The 23,639-nt window shown below is 38.6% G+C and overlaps 1 protein-coding gene across 1 annotated transcript in view; it reads left to right on the top strand.

Annotated features, from left to right (window-relative positions):
- The first annotated feature begins 1,882 nt into the window (after positions 1-1,882).
- znf407 (zinc finger protein 407) overlaps positions 1,883-23,639 on the top strand; it is a 202,337-nt gene continuing 180,580 nt past the window's right edge. The window contains exons 1-4 of the mRNA XM_077527742.1: positions 1,883-1,973; positions 4,454-5,120; positions 11,793-13,904; positions 19,205-19,319. Coding sequence (XP_077383868.1) covers positions 4,559-5,120; positions 11,793-13,904; positions 19,205-19,319 — 2,789 coding nt within the window. The 5' untranslated portion in view covers positions 1,883-1,973; positions 4,454-4,558. The remainder of the gene's footprint in view (positions 1,974-4,453; positions 5,121-11,792; positions 13,905-19,204; positions 19,320-23,639) is intronic.

Raw genomic sequence — 23,639 nt, 5'->3', positions numbered from 1 at the left:
TCTGTAGCAATTATTTTAAGTATTTGCACCATTGTGGGAGTGAACACAGCCGACTCACTTCCTGGCTAATGAATGCGGCTCCACTTTTTCCATTTAATTTCAGAGCAGGAGATGAGACCACCTTCCACCCTGATAGTTTGTGTTTATGTGTGACAGATAACAATAATGTGTTCAATGAATTTATTTCAACAATGATTGATAGGGTTCGATGACCTCTGTTGTCATATGACAAAATATCGATGACATCCACCACACATAACAGTGGAGCGCAGAATGTCTAGTGCTACTCGTCTTATATTTCTCAATATAGAGACCCCCTAAATTTCAAGATATTATGTGTTTATTTTTCAATGTATGTCCTTTGTATACATGCTATAGAAGTGTATTAACATACAGTACTTTGTTAAAATTTTATATTTTGATTGGATGCTCATGAACACAAAGTGGTATGCTTCTCTTTCATAAATGTATGAATGAGATTGTGTTAAAAGTATAAAACGGTTAAATTCATCTTGCCTAGACAGGAGCTCAGCAGTCAGCACCCGTAAAACCTCTGACCCTTGAACCGCCCTTGCACCTGGGACATGCTCCAGGTCATCCATTAAACAGGATAAGTACTAGAAAATGAATGAACACTTTTTATTTGGTCAAAGAGTTCCCCATCATCACTCTGCTGTCCCCCCCCCCCCCCCCCCCCCCTTCCATGAAACATTTTTGACAAGCAGAATGCCCGGCAGTTTACACGTAGCGACATGTGGTGTAGTGGTGTATGTCAAATAAATGTGTAGACATTGCCCTCTAGTGGAGGAACGTGCAGCTAAGGTTACTTTCTGTAACTGTCAGTTATCCCTTCATCCATTTTGTTAGAACCTCTTACTCCTCACAAGGGTCGCGTGGGTGCTGGAGCCTATCCCAGCCGGCTTCAGGCAGGCGGGGTACACCCTGAACTGGTTGTAACTGTCATAAAAAAAATAAATAAATAAAAATAAAAAATAAAAATAAAAATTAAAAAAAAATCTCTTGCCTGTTTCTGTATTTAGTTGTAAGGAGTTATTTTTTTTAGTATTTATACACACGCACACACGTGATATATACATACATAATGCTGGAATCTGCGCTACTGAACCACAAGATAGAGCTTTTGAGATTGGGGGGGATAAGCGGAAAATAGCATTTAGGGTGGGGTAATCCAGACTCATTTGGTAGTTTTAAAACTATTTTCAAAAATTCTCTCTCTTTTTTTTTTTTTTTTGTCTAGGGACAAGTAAATTTATGTAGAAACTGTATGTTTTAGTATTTTGTACATGGATTATTTAGAATTTGATGGATGGGACGTAAAATGTCCTGTTTGTACAGTATTTAAAATCAAAGCTGAACGATTTGAATTGCCATTTGATTTTTAATACACTAATACATTATCCAAGTTTTAAGAGTCAGCTGAACAGTATATCTTTCGGCACTTGGAATTAAAATCTGCAGACACAATATGCAATAATAATTACAGATACACATATATACCCCCAATTACGATTTATTCTTTTTCTTTCTTTCTTTCTTCCTTTCTTTCTTTCTTTCTTTCTTTCTTTCTTAAAGACGTTTTTCTGCCTTTTCAACCGATATACAATTGAATACACTGCAAATGATAATCTTTTTAATGAGTAGTTCCGTCTATATGTGCGACTACAAACTGCAGAGAGCTGCTTAACCAATAGAGAAAATAAAATAGTAATTTCCCTTCCCATAATTTCAAATTACATCACACCCTGTAACTTTCAAAATGGGTTTGAGGTTCGAACACTTGACGATCTTGTTTCTCCCATGATCATGAAGGCAGCATTGTTTTCATCAGCTGAGGTCTGAAAAAACGCGGGCAGAAGTTCCGCCTTTAATGTGACGTAACGCTCATGCTACGGTACGCCATTTGTGTCTAGCAACAAAACGCGCGGATGGTGGCGGTATTTGGATAGTCAAAGGTGAGTTTGTCTTATTGGTGGTGTTTTTGGAGCAATAATGGTCCTGTGACTCCTGTCCTACATCGCGAGTTGGCTGAGCGCACCGCAGTTGTTTGCTAACAGCGATGTAGGCACTATTATTGCACGTTTTCAGGCAGCCAACGTTAGCGTACTTTTTGGGCCTCTGTGCCGCCGTCGTTTGCTTCGTTTTATATGATAAGACCCTCCTTTCGCTTCGCTGTGATTGGTTTATACGGCCAATGACGAAGTTCGATTGGCTAGTCTTTCCATAACCGTTCGGGAATATGTTGTTAGCTCGCCATGGTCCACGACTTCTACATTCGATTGCCAAAATAATGAATTTAAATAAAAAAATACATTATTTTCACCGCTATGAGTTTTAAGCAGTGTTGGTTGTTGATCATGTCTCGTGGTTCTCCAAATATCGGGCGTTAGTTGGGTCAACTCGAAGTTACTTTTTAAGCTAATGCTCTTGACAACAGGGTTAGCACAACTAATGGGGCGTCGTATCAAAAGTGACCCTGCCTTCACGTGCTATGGGAAAGTTGGCCCTCACCACTCACATTTTTGATTGAGGCCTGTTTATGTGTTTTTCGTTTGTTTTTTGTTAAAAAAAACAAAAACAAACGAAAACGTTGCAGCTGCCGCCGTCTTTTCATTTGAACCCGAACAATTAGGGCAAATAAAGAGTTGGAAAAGGACAGGACATTGAGTTGTGTACGCTACGTAATTGTATTGATTCGAAAACAACCTCATAACCCTTAATATTATATTTACGAATCCTTGGGCGCTCTCCATGCTGAAAGTTGAAAAGTTCTCTCACTCAAAATACATTCTCACTTCTCCAGTCGAAATTCCGACATGAAGGGGCGTTCAAGTGCTCGACATATGGTATATAACAGGGGTGTCCAAACTTTTTCATTTGAGGGCCACATACAGAAAATCAGAAGGACGCAAGGGCCACATAATGTTATGAAGAGAAATTGTGTTTAGTCCTAAAAATTGTACAAATGATTTATTTGTGCTTTTGCATATTTAGAAAAATGCTACAGTATGAACCAATGTATTTGTAATATGTCAGTAGGGTTATTATAGTTTTGGAATTTTTCATTTGAGTTAGTTTTTATTAGTCTTCAGGGTAGTTCAGTTAGTTTTTATTAGTTTAGTTCTTTAAAAATGCTTAGTTTGAGTTTAGTTTGTTAGTTTCCGTATTAGTATTAGTTTTTTTTTTTTTTTTAAGTGTATTACTTGTGCGTAATATTAAAAAAACACCATGGGAGCAACGTCATCTGAAGGTGCTTTTCTATTGGCTGCTGCTAGATGACGTCACTTCTGTGTGACATACTTTCAAATGTCATTATTCCTGTTCATATCAAAATAAATCTTCTAAAAATCACATTTAAAATCATCCCCAAAGGCTCATGTATTAAATTAATTACCAAAGACTAAAACTAAGGACATGTTTGCTATAATTATAGTTAGTTTTAGTTAGTTTTGTAAACATAAAATGTAGTTTCAGTTAGTTTTCGTTTATTAAAAAGCATTTTCGTTTTCATTTTATTTCGGTAACAATATTGTTTTTTTTAAATTTTAGTTTTAGTTTTTTCATTAGTTTTAGTTAACTAAAATAACTATAATGTACAGGCATACATAATGTGGATACCACATGAAGGCAGCATACTGTACGCATACTGTACAATATTATCAAACGGATCACCCGTTGGGCGTCATCAGCAACCGGTACGATGTCTTGAGCTGTGCTTCAATGGGTTTATCGTTAGTAAATTTGTGAACACTCTTCCCCTAGGGCTCATTTTGCACGTTAAATAAATAAATAAATAAATAATAAAAAATAACCGACAACAAAATTATTACGGTTTCGTCTGGGTGTCTGGATGTTAGATATATGTCTCCTGCCAAAATGCGTTTTTTTTTTTTTTTTCCCCTTTATTTGAAATCTTCAAAAGAGCAGCAGAAAGCATTGTACAAATATATTTGTACATGGTTGTGTTACATTTATAACTGCCATAACTGATTATCAAGAGCGGCTGAGGTTTATGATAATTATAATTTTAGTAGCTCTTTTAGTGGCTCTCCCCAGTATAGGCGCATCAAACAAGGCCTTATATATATATATTTTTTTTATTTGTTTTTATTCGACATCAATGTGCCAGTTGTCCCACTCGTAAGCTTGTATCGAACTTATACATACATTTGTCTTAAGTAAGAAATTGCGTGCAAGGATAACAAATAGAAAAAGCTTACTTGATCAAGGAACCCACCTACATTACTTTTTAAACAATGTGCTTTAGGAAACACTAGATGGCGACATTTACACATGTTTGTTTTTGCTACTGGGAGGTTTGTCCTGTGTACTTACTGCAGTTGTTTACCTAGTTTTAATTTATTTGTCTCTGACTTATGTATTTGGGCAATTAAAGTTGCCAAATTGATATTTTGTGCCGTCTCATTTTGTGTAGGTGATTCATCCATCCATCCAAACCAAGATTTCAGTTTTATGTAAATGGAGCAAGGTCAGACATAGACCAGAAACAAATACCAAAGAGGAGGCTTCTTTGGACAAAATGCCAAAAAGGGGTCGCCAAGATAAGATGCACATGGATGATGTACAAGCCAGCTCACCCAGTAAGACTATGACACCGGAAAAAGAAGATGGGGGACCAACTCATAGGCTGCAGGCAGACACTGTGACTGAAGATGTTAATACGCGTTGCGAAGTTTGTGACTTTTCAGCAAAATGCCCAAGATCACTGAAGATTCACTATGCAAGGAAACATAAAAACAGCTTAGATAAAGCTGGAAAACCTGCTGATAACATGCAAACCATTCCTGATGGTGGCCCTGGTGAAGTTCATAAAGAGATGGACATGGAGACAGAAAGTTCTGCTGAGTTAAATCCATGTCCAGACCTGGATGATCCAAGATCTGTTTCTCTCGATGATGGTTGTAATAAAATTGCAATGTCAGACAAGCACCCGAAAGAAGCGCACGCCAGAAGAGTGAGCAAACGAACCCCCAAACCCAAGATTATCTATTCATGCAACTACTGCGGACTTGAGTTTAGGGATAAATCTCCTCTTGATGTTCATGTCCAGCGATATCACAGCAAAGACAGCCCACGCATAGGTGAGTATTTTCTCTGTGCATTGTGTCTTGACTTTGATTGAATGCCGGTACCTTCTTAAACAATTTTTAGTGCGGCATAAACAACTTGGGCTCCTTGCTGCAAGTATCTTTGAATTTTGTCTAAAATTGTCTCCACATGCCACAATGCAAGGGAAAAGCTGCGCTGAATTGTCAGAGTTGAGGGCTAGGGTATCTACATTAACAGGGCCACTCAAGTGTTCAATATTTTTTATGTTTTATCCATGTTATGTTATTTTTATCCACTTAAATTCATGAATTATCATCAATCTTTTTTTTCTGCATTGTGCATATTTTCAGTCATGTTAAATCTTTCCATAAAGAATGGCTCACTTAAGATGTAAAGCCCAGAGTGTCAAATATTAAATATTCATTTAAATTTTATACTACAGAAAACAAATCATCATAACAAGCAAAAAAACAAACAAAAAAACAAACAAACAAACAAAAAAAACAACAACACAGAAATCATATTTCTTAAAGGCTTAAATAACCAGTCACCGACACTAAATATCAGGATTCCTAATCAGGTATGGAACATTTGATCATCTAGGTATTAAAAAGTGTGGAAAAATACAAATGTTTCCATAATACTACGACTGTTCTAAAAATGATGTTTTCTGAATTAGAAAAGTAGTGTGTATATTAGGGGTGTTAAAAAAAAATCGATTCGGCGATATATCGCGATACTACATCGCGCGATTCTCGAATCGATTCAATAATCGGCAAAATCGATTTTTTTTTTTTTTTTAGGATTCACACCTTAAGCATGGAAGAATGTTATATGAACGGAACATTAAGCCTTAATATTTTATTTCAATGCTGTTCAAACATGAAACAAATTACAACCTCTATAAGACTGAAATTTCAGATAAATAAATAATACATTTTCATATAAATCTTACACTCTACAAGCTTACTGATTAGTATTTTCTAAATTTTAATGAAAAAAAATCGCAATAATCGACTTATAAATTCGTATCGGGATTAATCGGTATCGAATCGAATCGTGACCTGTGAATCGTGATACGAATCGAATCGTCAGGTACGAGGCAATTCACACCCCTAGTGTATATTCATCAATGCAGATTGTGTTTTATGCCGCCCGGGTTAAGCACAGTTGTGTGAGGGCAAACATCTTGGAAAAAAAATCCCACCTCCTATTACCTGATTGGCAGCTGGTCTTTCCAGTCCACTGCCTCATGAGTCTTGACTAGCCCGCAAGTTAACCTATCATTAAGTTTCACTGTCTCGATATCGCGATATTGGCCCTTGCAATATGCATATCACAAAGGCACACAATAAGTTTTATATGGAATTTTATGCTTTTTATATGAATTTGACCTGTCAGATGCTAACTAAAATGTGCATCACCAATCAATAGTAAATAAATTATCAAGACATACTTACAATTAATTAACTAAGATTACATGAAGGTTGCTTATTTTGCCCCATGAAAAATGTTTTTCTTTCATTAGGTAATAAAAATGTAATTTCTTGAGGTACATGTTAAATATCGCAAAAATATCGATATCGCTATGTTCAGCAAGTATATCGCATGTTTTTCCAATATCGTGCAGCCCTAGTTTATAATACTAAAAAATATTAACTAGAATAGTGCAAAACTCCCTCCGTTGAGGAAGTTGAAGCACTGCAAGAAGACGTCGTCAGGCAAGTGGGTCATCATCCAAAACCAGCCCGGTCGGTCGGGGCAGCTATCTCCACGGTGGCAACTTCAAGGTGATGGTCAGCTCATCCCGACCAACCAGCGCAGAACCGGTAAAACAGCATCCAAAACGGTCATTGACACCTAACTCCCTCTACAAGCCGCGGAGAAGGGAGGGAAAGAAAGCAGCGACAGTCACCAGGCCCACATCATTCAGCCAAATGTGTCTTAAGACGCGATTTAAACGTTTCTACAGAGGTAGCAGCTTTGACTTCCGAGTGTCGGGCGTTCCAGAGCACTGGAGTACAGATCGAAAACGCTCTTGAACCCGCTGACCCCTTTTTGGCTCTTGGAATCACCAAAAGACCAATGTGTTGCGAGCGAAGGTTTCGTTTCGGAACGTAAGGTGCTATTAAGTCGACAAGATAGGAAGGCGCCACGCCATGTAATACTTTGTACAGTGGTACCTTGGCTTACGAATTTAATCCATTCCTGACCCGTCATCGTATAATGAAAAAAATCGTAAAACGAACAGCAATTTACATGTAAAATGGCTAATCCGTTCCAAGCCTCCCAAAATTCAGACATAAATGTTTTATAAAGAGGACTCGGGTTCAAGTCCAGGCTCCGGCCTTCCTGGGTGGAGTTTGCATGTTCTCCCCATGCCCGCGTGTGTCTGTGTGCCCTCCGATTGGCTGGCAACCAATTCAAGGTGTACCCCGCCTACTGCCCAAAGCCAGCTGAGATAGGCTCCAGCACCCCCCGCAACCCTTGTGAGGAATACGCGGTCAAGAAAATGGATGAATGTTTTATCAAGCATAAAAATGCATCAAAACATGTAACAAGTACATGTTACAATTAGATTATTGCACAATAAATGAGAGTTGTGCATAATTTAAAAAAACAAAGAATAAAGAATAAAAATGATGGTCATTTATCTTTTTAACTGCTGTCCTCATCGTTTTTTGCCCTCTTTGGTTCATGTTCTCTCTCAGAAGTGTTTTTTGCCTGGTGTTTTGTAAAGAATGGATCCAAGGATGCTTGCTTTTTTTTTTTCTTTTTTTTTTTTTTAAAACAATCCTTCGAAAATGTCCAAAGCAAACATCATCATAGTGAGCGATTGCCCGACTGGTGAACACTTTCTGGGTGATTCTTTTCAACAAATTCCCAAACTTCATGGAAACTTCAGGTACGGCGAGGCATCTTTTTCCAAAAAAGGCTCGTCTCATCGCAATTAAAAACTTACTGTGCAACATAGCCTTTATCAATCACCAATTGTTTGAATTTTTGCACAAATGTGTCGTCCGTTAGTTAATACATTTACGTAAAACTATCTAAACACCTCATGGCCTGAGGGGCGAATGACGAGGACGCTAAATAGACGCATCTATTATCTATCTAAGTATTAACACACATACACACATATCTATTATCGATCTACGTATTAACACACATAGAAACATATCTATTATCTATCTACGTATTAACACACAGACACATAATTATTTTACACACATAGATACATGCTAATTTAATAGCCAATGGCAGAGCAGCTGTAAGTATGTTGCGTTCAGTAAAATCTGGGAGCTGCGAGTAGCAGCCCATACGGTATTTTTACCTTTCGTATACTGAAATTTCTTTCGTAACAAGAGGCAATATTTTCCTGTTGAGGAGTTTCGTAACTTGAAAATTTCGTATGAAGGGACGTTCGTAAGTTAGAGGTACCACTGTATATAAGTAACAAGACCTTAAAATCAAATTTCAGGTGGACCGGAAGCCAGTGTTGGCTAGTATCGGGGTAATATTATTGAACTTTCTCGTCCGCATCAAAAGTCTAGCTGCTGCAATTTGAACTAACTGCAGATTTTTAAGCCTGGTCATGGGAAGACCAGAGAGTAATACATTACAGTAGTTGAGGCGAGACGTAACAAATGCATTAATTATAATCTCTGCATTCACCATCAGACAAAGTAGGACGAATTGTAGCAATATTACGAAGATGAAAAAAAGCAGTTTTAGTAATATGTTTAATGTGCATTTGAAAAGAGAGAGTTGGGTCAACAATAACGCGGAGATTTTTTCCTGAGTCGCTTTGGCTAATAGTACATTTATCAAGGTTTAGAGAGGTGTTCGTAAACAGATGCCGATGACGAGCGGGACTGACATCTTGGTTTTATCAGGGTTAAGAAGCAAAAAAATTAAACAACATCCATTGTTTAATGTCAGCAAGGCATGCCTCCAGATTACTGCATTTTTGCGGATTTGTTATTTCTATAGGCAAATATAATGGAGTATCGTCAGCATAAAAGTGAAAGTTTGTTACATTTGCGTATAATATTGCCAAGCGGAAGCATATAAATATTAAACAAGAGAGGGCCAAGTACCGACCCCTGTGGGACTCCACACGTAACGTTTCAGAGCTCAGAGGTCGCATTGCCATGGACTACACGGTGCGTTCTCTCCGAGAGGTACGAACAAAACCACGAGAGTGTTAAGCCTGAAATACCAATACAGTGGAACCTCTACTTACGAACGTCTCTTCATACGAAATTTGCGAGTTACGAAACGCCTCAACGGGAAAATATTGCCTCTTGTTACGAAAGAAATTTCTAGATACGAAAGGTAAAAATGCATTACTGAACGCATTACTGAATACTTTCGGCTATGGCTATTTCCTACTAGATCGGTGTTTGTGCATCGTTCTGGCATCCCATTGGCTAAGAGGAACCTACCATAGATATGAGCGTATACTAGATCGGTGTTTGTGCATGTTTCTGGCATCCCATTGGCTTAGAGGAACGTACCATAGATATGAGTGTATACTAGATCGGTGTTTGTGCATGTTTCTGGCATCCCATTGGCTTAGAGGAACCTCTACCATAGGTATCTATGAGCGTATACTAGATCGGTGTCTATACAGCGTCCTCATCATTCATCCCGCGGCCCATGAGGTGTTCCGATTTTTCGTAAATGTATGAACTAACGGCCAACGAATTTGTGCAAACATTCAAACAATTGGTGATTGATAAAGGCACAGCAAGTTTTTAATTGCGACGAGACGGGCCTTTTTTTTTTTTTTTTTTTGAAAAAGATGCCTCGCCATACCGGAAGTTTCCATGAAATTTCAGAATTTGTTTAAAAGAATCGCCCAGAAAAAGTGTTCACCAGTCGGGCGTTTGCTCACTAAGATGATGTTTGCATTGGTCATTAACGAAGGATTGTTTTAAAAAAATAAAATAAAATAAAATAAAAAAACATCCATGGATCAGTTCTTTACAAAACACCAGGCAAAAAAAAAAAAACACTTCTGAGAGAGAGGAACCTGAACCAAAGAGGGCAAAAAACGATGAGGACAGCAGTTAAAAAGGTAAATGACCATAATTTTTATTCTTTACTTTATTCTTTGTTTTTTTACATTATGCACAACTCTCATTTATTGAGCAATAATCTAATTGTAACATGTATTTGTTACATGTTTTGATTCATTTTTATGCTTTATAAAACATTTATGTCTGAATTTTGGGAGGCTTGGAACGGATTAGGGCATTTACATGGAAAATGCGTCTCTACTTACAAAATTTTCTACTTAAGAACTTTCTTCCAGAACCAATTAATTTCGTAAGTAGAGGTACCACTGTACATGTTTGGAGGCGTTCAAGTAGAATATTATGATCGACAGTATCAAAGGCGGCGCTAAGATCAAGTAATAATAATACTGATGCGGTATTGTAGTCCGTTGCTAGGAGAAGATCATTAGTCACTTTAGCAAGGGCTGTCTCAGTAGAGTGAACAACCCTGAATCCAGACTGAAAAAGTTCATATCGATTGTTAGCAGCCATGTAATCATTCAGCTGCTGCGCGACAACTTTTTCAAGTATTTTTGCAATAAACTGTAAATTTGATACTGGCCTATAATTACAGAGGCTATCTGGGTCGAGGTTGGGTCGTTTTTTAGAGGTTGAGTAACAGCAGTTTTAAGTGCTATTGGGACCGTGCCAGCAGAAAGTGATAAGTTTATAATATTTAAAATGGAAAGACCCAAGATAGTAAACAATTCTTTACCAGTTTCCATGGAAGCGGGCCAAGCCTGCAAATTGTTTGTTTTGCCGCACTAACCAAAGCAGGAACAGTGATGTTGTTTACAGTCGACAGCAAGTGGGAAAATGGCCACCCAATGAGATGGATAAAAATTTTGTGGCTGAATTCGTATTCCGCAAATACAATATTCACCAGAATACCGTGTTTTAATTAGTGGGGGCGCATACAGCATATAATTTTAAAGAAAATCTTTGGGATGACTTTGCCATGTTTTATTTATGATACACTGATATATTTACTCTGATGTAGCATACTTCTTAGAGAAAAAATAATGCAGAGAAGTCTGGAAATTAGTGTATGAAAAAGTACGGAATTTTGAAATTTCAAATGTGTAGGAACCCTGAAATATGAAGTAATATTTGAACTTGTTTGTATTATACAACATGGCTCCTACTGACCCAATGGGGCCATCGTCTTGAGGGCTTAATGTAGAACCGTGTTTAAAACCAGCAGTAATCAGTCAATGTAAACATCACTGTATGCAAAAAAGCCAAGACACCACAATGATCTGCTGGAAAACCCACTGTTATTTCATCATCATCAATAATGTTTTCGCCCATTTTTATATTGCAGAGAATTTATCTTTATTCACATGAGCATCAAAATAAGGAAACTATAATGCTATTCTGTGGCTGGAACAGATTAATTACAAATAGTTCCATCTATTTAAATGGGAAATATTACATCGGTTTGTGAAAGTTTCGGTTTTGTAATGTAACCGAGCGGGTTCAACATACACATTGATGTTTTTAATTTAGTTAATTTCTGGTAGTGATAAATTGGTTACCACCAATATTGGGGAGGAAGCAAGAGGTATCTGTGGTCAACATTGTTAATATACATCTAGAGTTGAACTGCCAAAGTAACTGTGTCTTTGAAATGTCTTTCAGTTTATGCAGAAGAGTACATGGAGGAAGAAGAGGATGCTGAGAACACTGATAGTGCTGTCAAGATAACCCCTGCGCAATTGGACCCAAATTGTAAAGGGAACAGATTTAAGATAAAATGTGCAAACTGCGATTTAAGGGTTTCCACACTTTCTTTACTGGAAAGCCATACTCGCATCAAGCACCCTGACTTGGATTGGTACCGCTGTAAATTATGTAACTTCTTTTCTGCCACATCTCAATGGATGGACAAACACCTTTGCTCAGAAACTCACAAACAAAATCGGAGTAGGCAAAATAGTTCTTCTCATTCCTCCAATGATTGTGTTGAGAAGGTAGCCAAAGTAGATGGGCGTGGAGACGACATGTGTGGTGTGACTCAGGAATTTAAAGAGCAACTGGAGGCTGCTAAAGTTGCTGTAGATGAAGAAGATTTGGACTTGGAGCCTCCAAAACCTAAAAGAGGGAGACCCAAACAAGTTGCTTCAACCAAATGTGGTTATTGTGGCTTGGTAGTATCCAATGCTGCCAACCTTAGTGTTCATGTCCGTCGTAAACACAGCAAGGAGTATGTTTACAAGTGTACTCTGTGCTGCTATAGCTGTGTGACCAAAGGAGACATTGATCGCCATTGTATCACTAAGAAACACAGAAAACGTGTGCAGCAGTGTGAAAATAGCAGCCCTGTCAAAAAGCATGCAGGCCTTTTACCCCAGGAACCCACAAATACACAATCCCAGGAACCAAATGAAGCTTCAGAGACCAGAGACATGCAGCAGGAATCTCAAGACTCGGAAAAACACAGTGAAGATGAGCAAACACCGTCGTACACAGCCCCAAAAGAATCTGACTCTCTTGCTTGCAGTCACTGCAATTTTAGAGCTAACTCAATTGCTTCCCTTAATCTCCATGTGAATGAAAAGCACACCAGAGCATTTGAATATGTCTGTTTGGCATGCAGTTACTACGCTGTAACAAGCGAGGAAATGTCTCGCCATGCTGGCACAGAGAGACACAAGCAGAAAAGGAAGATATTCCAGGCACAACAAGAGAATGGTGGCCAAAAGTCTTCACAGACCCCAGCAGTACTCAATGAGGTTATTGATCTTAGCGGTGCAACAGTTAAACTTGAGTCCAAACCTTTGAGAATCCCAGATGATCCGAAGCTAAGCCAGAAAGAAAAAAAACGGTACACAGTGGCATCTCCTGTCCCTATTGAGCCTGTTGATACTGTGGTCATACTACCTGGCAAGGCAGAGGAAAAGCAACCAGAGAGTATTTCATGTGCTTCTGGTGATGATTGTACAGTAGGGCAAACAGCACAGTCTGATAATATGCCCCCAGCAGAAATTGAAGTTGAAGTGGAAAAATCGCCACCAGAAATTCAAGAAGAACATTACGAATGCACTGACGGTACCAGCACAAAAGAACGCTGTGGTTCAGTGACAAGAATGTCCACTGCCCGACCCTTTGATACCTGTATTATGTCCGTAAAGGCCCTACCTGAGCAGGGGCAGGCATCGCCGGAGGGCGTTGCTCTCGAAGGTGCAGCTGCAGTTAAAGACATAACAGGAGAAGAACCAGTGCCCTCTGGGCTCTTGCCACATTATGTCAAAAAGCTTGAACACAAGCAAGTGAGCGTTCAAGCCAAAGTGAGAAACACCCGAATTCGCTGTGACGACTGTGGCTTTTTGGCAGACGGCCTAAGCGGCCTGAATGTGCACATCTCAATGAAGCACCCAACCAAGGATAAACATTTCCACTGTATGGTTTGCGGCAAGTCATTCTACACTGAGAGCAACCTGCATCAACACTTGACCAGCGCTTCACACATCCGAAATGAGCAGAACAGCGTTGATGAGCGCGATGATGGCAAAGCGTGCTTTAAGTGCACAAAATGCACAGATCGCTTTGAAACAGAGCAAGAGCTGTTCATTCACATCAAGGAGAAACATGATGAGCTGCTGAGGCAAGTAAACAAGTATGTGATTGAGGACACAGAACAGATAAATCGTGAGCGGGAGGAGCACCAAGGCAACAAGTGCAAGTACTGTGGCAAGGTGTGCAAGAGCAGCAATTCCATGGCCTTCCTGGCACACATTCGTACACATACTGGTATGTATGTTGTTTTGTATTCTCTCTTCCTCGCAATGTCTAATCAAATTACTGCATTAACTAAGTTACATTATAATTACTGCATATGATTACCGTTGTGCACTTAAAGCTGCTTTCTGTAACAATTAGGCAAAAATATCTTTACGATAGCCTTTAATTTGACCATTTATGACTGAAACATCTTCTAATTAGTAGATTAACACCTTAGCTGTTCACAATGTGTACTCCTGCAAGTCTGGCCAATAGATTTCAGACAGAATTCAGGTTAGAATTTCCCGCTTTCTGTCTGCGGATGTGAGGTTTCATTTTTCAGCCAGCAGCGATTCAAAATTCAAGTTTCTGCGAACAGTAGCTTGAAGCAATTAAGTCATTCAACCCCCTGTCCCACCCCCCAATTTTATTAACTCTTTGGACCGCCAAAAACGTTTAATGACGTACGATGAAATCCTAATGAATTCCGCCATAAACGTTAATCGACGTTTATTAAGTTTTTTTTTCTCAATGGGCAGTGCAACGTCTTGTTCACCGCTGCCTTGTCATTGGGGTTGTGAAATCTCAAAACAGCCACTAACTATGGCCAGCAGATGGCAGCATTGTATCTATTTTCAATGGGCTGACGAGTGTATCAAATTACAATGAAACATGACGAATGTGATGAAATCAAACGTTTTCAACGATGACGTGAATGATCAAAGTCTTTGTCACTTTAAATCTAATTCACAGTGTCACGAAAAAAAAAATATTAGTGTCAAAGTCACTGTTGTCCAAAAAATGTATCTTCACAAAAAGCTCGTTTTCTCGTTTACTTTTTTTTTTTTTTCTATTTTCGCTTATGCCACTCAAATGAGCCATTTTCAAATGGTGATTACTAAAGAAAGGAATAAGGTAGAAACTTACTTTTTTATGTTTATATAGTCATAGCGCATAATATTTTGTTTGCCTTGAAAGATGAGTGAAAATGCTCGAAATCAGCTGGCACTGTCGGGGTTGTTTGGCAGTCAAAAGAGTTAACAACGAAAACAACAAAATTCATAGGTGAACGCAACATAAACGGAACGCTTAGTGCAGTTCTGTGCAAACAGCAGTTTGTGAAATTCTTTAACTCATAACGGACTGAGTTCAAACCAAAAGTCCCATCTCAATGCAAACTAAAATGACAACAAAAACACACCAAAAAAATACAAGCTTAAAAGACAAAACGGTTAAAAAAAATGCTAGCAAAGTAAAGGAAACATCTAGCTAGTAAAAGAGAAACAATCCTATGTTTGGGATTGGTCAATGTCACACTGTAACCATGTTTAGTTAGAAAGAGAAATAATAAAATGGTAATCATAGTGAAAGTCACACAAGAACAACATAAAACCAAATTTAATGTATTTTTGAAACCATGTCACAGCTCAATAAAATGCACGATTAAAAGCTGTTCTTATTCTGAAACTGACAAGGTGTTTAATGTAAGTAAAAACTTGACAATTATACAGATGGGATGAACTGTCAGTGGCAGGGCACAGCAGACTAAATTGGGCCATAAAATGAGCTGAAAGTGCCATGGCAAGATAGGGTAGATTGGGCCATAAAAATGCTGGTGTAGTGAAACCTTGTGTCTGTGTAGTTGATGTTGTATAGATTGAGAGAAAACGTTAAACCTAGAACTGAACTTTGGGCCAAAAATCTTCTCACTCTTTAAGTATCACCCAATATATAGGCTTAAAAAAAACAGATGAACAACATTAATCAATTCAGATCAGATGTGATCTTTTTATCAGTAAAGTGTAACTACAGTGTTTATGTTTTGTAAATGTGACTGGCAAAGTTTGGGTGATGTATTTTATTTTACTACCCTTACATATTGTAAGTCCACTGTACTTGTGTGACCTTACCACATATTTTTAAGCACTTTACATAATTTGGATATAAGTTGAATACTTAACTTAAACTTAAACCCAAAGCTAAAGGGGAGATGAACTATAACATCCATCCATCCATACATCCATCCATCCATCCACATATTCATCCATCCATTTTCTTAACCTCTTTTTGCCAAATTGCCACACAGCCCTATGGTAAAGCTAATCTTCTATATCTACTATAGCCAGGTAAAAGCTGTTTCAGTAGATGTGACGGCAAAGACTGATTAGGCTTCAGACCAGTGAGAGAAACGCTAATGGACCACAGATTGGGATTCCCTGAGCAACGCTTGCATGGTCAGAGACATGTGCGACTCATAATTGATGTGTCCATTACCAAGACTCAGTTGTAATTATAGTCAATAAGTCTCTGTAAATGTGTTAAAGCTGAGGCTAAAAGCATTGGAGGTCCAAAGAGAGGTGGGCTAATAATTTAAAATAATCAATGCAGACGTATTCAAAGCCTTTAATTTCCCTTGTGCCTGGACGTCCACAGTTGTGTGTAAGTGTTAGAATGTGTAGTGAATGTGTGTGTATGGCAGCCTTCATGGCTAGTTGATTATCCCCAATCCATTAAGATTTATCCTGTCATTTATAATGCAAAGCAGAGCATTGCTCAGGGCTTTGACTGGGAAATGTTCGACAGGTTAAGAACATACGGTGTTCTGTTACATTTCCCTGACCATGTGTATTAATTGCTTTTAAAATCAACTTAATACATGAATGAGATGTGAGGGAATCATCAATAAATGCCCTTTTCTGCCTTGAATGTTTCATCCCCCCTCGTCTGCTCAAGCATTAATGAGCCTTTCGAATCCACAATCCATTTTATCCATCTGTGGATGGCGTATGTACTGTAGCTATTGTCATGCATTCAAACAAATTTCACAAGTAAAAACAAACAATTTGTTAGTATTTGTTTGTGCTAAATATGATCTATAACTGCCAATGTATGATTTCTTCAAATTTTGTAAATTGGATGTTAAAATTAAATACCACATTAAATGTGAGTACAGCTATTTTGTTCTTCATGTAAGTTGCATACGTAGATACATATTGTATGGTCTTCTGCCATCATAATATAAAGTCTATGTCTGTGACAACAAGTCAGTAATAGCTTTACCTTCCTCTTGTTTAGGATTTTTTTTCCCCCTTTTGTTCCATGTAATTGCATTCCCTCTTAAATTTAAACCTTTCGTAATTGTGCAAAGCACCAATTTCTCTTAATTTTGACACCATATGCCATTTGGTATTATTACTTAAGTTCCCTCATTATGGTGAATTATTTTCTTTTTATATGGCATTCATTTATTCTTGGAATTTGTTTATGTGGTTGTGAAGCAGCTCAATGGGGGTCTGCCAGTTTTGAGGCTGGGAGCATGTCCAGATCTTTTTAATTACAACCTAGTTTTTTTTTTTTATCCTCTTGATTAATCACTGAAGGTAGTAGGAGGCTGCACAAAGATTTGTCAATTTGTCCCTTAAAGAAAACGTGTGCACATTTCCATTTTCCCAATGAGGGTACTACTGGAATTTGCATATTTAGGTAAATTGGTCACTTTTTCATTTGGATCATTTGTCAGATTTAAGACTGAGCCTAAAAGTAATGGTTCCGCATACCTCATGATCATAACACACATCACGCAAGTGATGCAATATTAATGAAAACCGAAACTGTAACTACATTTGCATGATTTTGCATTTGACAAACAAATTGTTATACATTAGACTAGTTATAAAATTCAGTTTTTGTGGTTGGTGTGATGTGTTAGGAATGGGTGATATGGCCTCTTTCTATAATCGTATTTTTATTGCCAACTGCTGTTATTTTCCTTGGTCTACCCATTTGATGTCTTCTTTAGGACATTCCAAATGGTTTTACTGGCTATGGCCAGTATTTGTGGAAAGGGGCCGTTTTTCCATCCCATTCGTCTTCACAGTTGCTTTTTTCACCCAAAGGCAGTTTTCTGGTTTTCATGTTTGTGACCCCTCCAATTGTAATCTGGACTGCTCAAGCAAAACCTGAATCTAAATCTTGAGTGTAGACATTGAGTGCTCAGTAATTAAAAGTTTACATACACTTGCAAAGAACATAATGTCATGGCTTTCCTGAGCTTCCAGTTATTTCTACAACTCTGATTTTTCTCTGATAGTGATTGGAACAGATATACCTTTTTCACAAAAACATTCATGAAGTTTGGTTCTTTTATTACTTTATTAGGGGTTAACATTAGAAAAAATGAGTAAAATTGCTTGGTGAAAATATACATACAGCAGGGTTTTTCCTGTGTTCAAAATATGGTGGCGGCCACCTCCAGCTAATTTTGTGCTGCCCCCAACCAGAGCATTAACTTTGCCCTGTACCTAAAATGCACTGCGTTATTGCCGCATGCTTACTAAAACAGGAGCAAAGCAGTGACTTCAATTCTACTTTATTCAGTGATTTAACAATGAATGTACTCTCGTTATTTTCTGATCAGTCTTCATTCACAAATCCATCAACATCCTTATCTTCTGTATCCGAATTGAACAGCTGAGCAATTTCTCCTTCAAAACATGCCACGTTCCTCCTCGTCATTATTAGGAATCTAACAATATCCAAACATCACGATACGATATTATCACGATATGAAGCTCATGATACGATAATTATCACGATATTGTGGGGAGGTTAGCGATATTTAAAACAGGTCACAATCAATATTGTAAAAAAAATATGAGCTCATACTAAAAAAAAAAAAAAAAAAGGCATAATATTGAGCTTTGTACATAATAGCAATGCATATAAATCACCTACAATCTCTAAGAACATTTAATATTGAGGCGCTTACTTGTTAATGCACGCACACATTGAGTTCCTCCATATTGACTCGGTTGTCGGTTCACAGGCATATTATATTCCCCTTTATCTGACAATTAGTGTAGATTTTAAACATAGAAGGGCCAAAACATCCCTAATGAAAATTAAATTGTATTAAGAAACTAGCCACCAGAGAATGGAAATCAACTTGACTTTTTTTTTTTTAACAGATGTGTTGCTTTTAAATATCGTGAACATGACAATGACGATATTGTGGCAGTTTTAATATCATGATATCATGATATTGCCCTTATCGTTACGTCCCTAGTCATTATCGGAGTCAGTCTCGTTGCAATGCGGCTGTTATGACAACTTTTGCGAGCCCAGGTGTCCACAATCTATTTACATACGATGGCGTACTCGTCTGACGCTGCCTCCTAGTTTGTTGAAAGTGCGTTTGCCATCTCTTATCCAGCGCACAAAGGCTGCGCACATGACAGGAAATTATAATAGTACAAAAAGCAAAACACTTCTACTGAAATGTTTGCAGATTTTTAATAGTACTATGCATTAACTCTCATTTCCCCCCACAGGATCAAAGCCCTTTCTTTGTAAAATTTGCCATTTTGCAACGGCTCAACTGGGAGATGCCAGAAACCATGTGAAAAGGCACCTTGGCATGAGAGAGTACAGATGCGACATCTGTGGGTGAGTGGTGCTGAGCAACTTTGCTCTTTTGTGATCTACTGGGTTTGCATGATGGTGTTGTCAACTCAAGTGAACTGAGTTTAGAAAATGGGTGTCACAAACTGTGGTCAACTCTTTGGCATAATTTGAACATTTCTATGTGGAAGGAAAACTGTGATTTTCCCACTTTTTTTAATCAGAATGTACAGTTGTTGTTTTTTTTTTTTTTTTTTAAGACAACTGTGTGGAATGGTGTTGCAACTATTTGGATACATTTGGATCTGCTGAATTTTACCAAAATGTGTAGGCATGTTACATACAGTACTGCAAAACATTTGCAGGGAATTGGAACAAGTTTCTAAGTGTATACTCTACTTAAAATGCTTGCCATACTGTCTTTGCATGCTACCAGTGCCATGTTTAGCCCATTTTTGGGGGTGCTGAAGCACTCCCAAAGGGAACAATAAACTTTTTATCATTTTTTTTTTTTTTTTTTAAATCTATCGCTACAGTATATACGTGACAGTTGTAGATTAGTTAAACGATCTGTGGGAAAAAAAAAAAAATCAAATATTTTTGTCTCTATTGTGTACCGCCACCTTGATTTTTAAGAAACCACTACACCCACTGAAGAACTACGAATCAGAGACAGAAGGTGTGACGTACAAGGTGCACATTCACAGCTGGTTCCTGGCACTGACCTGCAACCTTGTGCTGCCAAGTTAGCTTGAGCTACAGGCATTTTGCTGAAACTGTTAGAATTTCCTCCTCCTAGAAAAAATAAACTAAATGAAAATGTCCATCCCTCATTTACTACCAACTAGGGATATAACGAATCTAACGACGCATCGAAAATTGATGTAATACCGATGAAAACCGCTCGATGTAAAAAAGTAAAAAAATAAATAAAAGCATCGATAGATTCACAACGTCATGTTAACTGTTATGCCTTGCGCACCTTTTCATTGTTTCTAACCGGACCCTTTTTGGGGACGGACACGTTTTGTGGACATCCGGTATTGTTTGGCGGGTCTTTGTCGACGCCATTAAAAACTTGGTTAGCTCTTTGTAAGAACATTGATCAATTTAATGTTTTAAGTTTTGTAAGTGGCGCCTCGTATACTTAATGAGGCACTTTATCGTCTGTTTATCGCCTGTGGCCGCGATGAATTACACCAGCGGTGAAATACGTGTTGCTGATGTAGTGTCTTATTAGTCCATTAGAGGGCTTCATTGTTGAGCCGATACAGTATCTGTTTGGTCTTTTTTCATTTGTTTCGTCTCAAACAAGCACAGCAATAAAAGCGTAAAGGAAAGAAGAAAAAAATGCACAATATAAGATGCACTTTTGAGAAGGGGCAGGAAGCAAAACGTATCAAGCAGGGCTCAACGGTGCGAGGATTTCACTCGTAAATGTGGGCAACTTTTAAGTGCGTGCTAGTGAACAAAAATGCCGCTCGCGCGGCGCGAGTGCATTAATGCTCCCTCTGCACTATGTTTAAAATGTACATTCGAAAGTCGCCATGTCCTCCGCTGGCTCTCCCGTACTAGCAACAAGAGCGCACCGCTGTGCGCCGACTCAATCCAATAGTATTTGAATCAAACATGAGCCGCTGCAATGTGATTGGCTGGCTACTTCTTGATCGGCACAACATACGTGTACACACGCAGACTACAATTTACATACAAACATATATAATATGGCGCTTTTCCACCGGACCGGTTCCACACTGTAGCGGAATTTTTTTGTCCCCGGATACCTCCATGGGACTCTTTCGGGGCCGAGCGGTTCCGTTGTAACCACTGTTTAGAAGCCTTTCAGCATTGGTTCTGCAGCGCCAGTGGTCGGGGGACGAGAGGGGCTGTCGTCACCTGTCATCTGATTGACCGACAGCAACGCATTTTGTGCGAGAGAACCAAAGGCGCCCGCCGGTCTTCACCAAAGTCCTAAAAATACGGTATATACAATCAATATAATAATCTTTTACAACAACTATATTTACAATTTAAAAGGTACTTGTGGATGGATTTGTAATGTTTGTCGTTTTAAAAAAAAAAAATAATAATAAAAATGTGGTCGTATTTTCCCATTCACTTGAATGAGAGCGCCAGCGGCAGACCTCTCCATTCACAAATAGCTTCGCGACTGGCGAGCCGGTCGTAAATCGCAATATTTCATCCATGGTGGTCCATATTAAATTGTAAATATGGTTCAATGTTGACGTGACTTGCCACACAATGTTATGGCAGATCCGCACGCATTGGGGAATGCAAGCTTGGCTTGGAGAGTTCAAATGATCCCGCCACCTTCCCGCCGCGCGCCGACTGTAACGGAAAAGCAATGGAGGTGGTTGTTGTGTGGTAGCGTGCCGTGCCGGGAAAGGTGGCAGCGAATTTTAAAAAATAAAGCGGTCCATAGTTGATTATTTTCTAAAACAAAATGAGAATGAGGAGGAGAATGATAGTGATAAAGGAGGGCCTTCGGGCTGTGCCAAATCAAACGATACAGATTATTCTGCCTGTCAGAAGTTTGAAATGCAGTCTTTACTCGCCCTCCTGTGGTTGCTGGTTTTTGTTGAGTAAAATAGAGATTCAACACAACTCCAATGTGGCAGCACGTGATTCCAACACATTCATTGTTACGCAGACTGTTGGATCTTATTTTTGTTGTTGCTTTGGACGAGAATTATCCGTAAGTACATGCGATGTCAATATAAAAACACTATATATTTATTTGAGTTAATTAGGACAATTAGAGATTGTTGAATGTGCAATGTAACTAGCTACTAGCATGAAAGTGTGTCGTGTATAGTTAGCTAATATTACATTGTTTGTTATTTTATTTTCTAGTTTTACGACGACCTAAAGAGGGTAAAGGTCAGAGGCCATTGTTCAAATGAACAGCACAAAAGGAAAACGAAGTCTGGTTATTTGGAATGCCGTTAACTCGCTGTCTAACTGGTGAAATCTAGAAGCTTCGGCGCGAGGTCAGCCGAGGAGCAGGTGAAGGAGAAAAAAGTTTAAATGAGCCAAACAAAATAATGTTCACATGAGTTAAGTTATATGAAATTACTGACTTGTTTTGATAGCCACTGCTGTTTGCAGGCAAATCTCGTGTTCCAATGAAATATTTTGCAAATATATCGAGTTGCGTATGCCTAAAGTCATGCTTGCACCTCCACAAAAAATGGTGCGACCAAATCCTGTGCTGTGCGAGCAACTAAAAATGTTACTCGTACCAGTGCTAGTAGTGGAAAAGTTAGTGTAGAGCCCTGTCAAGTTAGCCCCCCTTTCCATAATTTAAAATCAGAATCCATTAAGACATGCACAAGTATTGCAATACATTTTAGAAGTTTAAAGACAAACTTCCTTGTGAATGAAAATGGTCAAAAATCAACACGAATCTTCAACAAAATTTCTGGCGCTTCATTCTTCATACTATATGTCTCGCTGTACAGAGCTCAGAGCGTGTGGCAAGGGTAGAATATTAACCTTAATCACAAGACCTGAGAAACAGTTAAAAATATAGTTAAACTGTGAAAATTATTAGATTTTTTTTTTTTTTTTTTTATATATATATATTTCTAACATGGACAAAATGTAGATGCTAAAATAAAAACATCTTTTGGCATTTGGTTGTCCCGTCATTTTGTAAAAAACAAACGAACAAACAAAAAACAACAAACCAAAAAAAAACGAATAAAAAATCGGGAACTGAAAATCAGAAATTGAATCGAATCAGGTTTAAGGGAATTTTTACATTCCTACTGGCAACTGGGCCTAAGACTGTAGCCAAACCGTAGCCATTTTACACAAGGTTAAAGAATCAATGAACAAGAATGCTTTGTTATTGTTATATAATTCATTGATTGTTCCATACCTGGCCTATTGCATTTAAGTGTGTGGGTGTGCTGGCAAAACCTACACCGAACCCAAATTGCTATCTGTGTCCTTTTTGGTGGTGGATACAGAGACCACACTAATCCATTATCCATCCATTTTCTTGACCGCTTATTCCACACAAGGGTCGCGGGGGCTGCTGGCGCCTATCTCAGCTGGCTCTGGGCAGTAGGCGGGGGACACCCTGGACTGGTTGCCAGCCAATCGCAGGGCACACAGAGACGAACAACCATCCACACTCACACGCACACCTAGGGAGAATTCGGAGCACCCAATTAACCTGCCATGCATGTCTTTGGAATGTGGGAGGAGACCGGAGTACCCGGAGAAGACCCACGCGGGCACAGGGAGAACATGCAAACTCCACCCAGGAAGGTCCGAGCCTGGACTCGAACCGGAGACCTCAGAACTGGGAAGCGGACGTGCTAACCACTCGACTAC

The sequence above is a fragment of the Festucalex cinctus genome, chromosome 7, assembly GCF_051991245.1.
Source record: "Festucalex cinctus isolate MCC-2025b chromosome 7, RoL_Fcin_1.0, whole genome shotgun sequence".
Lineage (NCBI taxonomy): Eukaryota > Metazoa > Chordata > Actinopteri > Syngnathiformes > Syngnathidae > Festucalex > Festucalex cinctus.
Note: the sequence above shows the minus strand (reverse complement) of the source record. Positions and strands in the feature narration are given on the sequence as shown.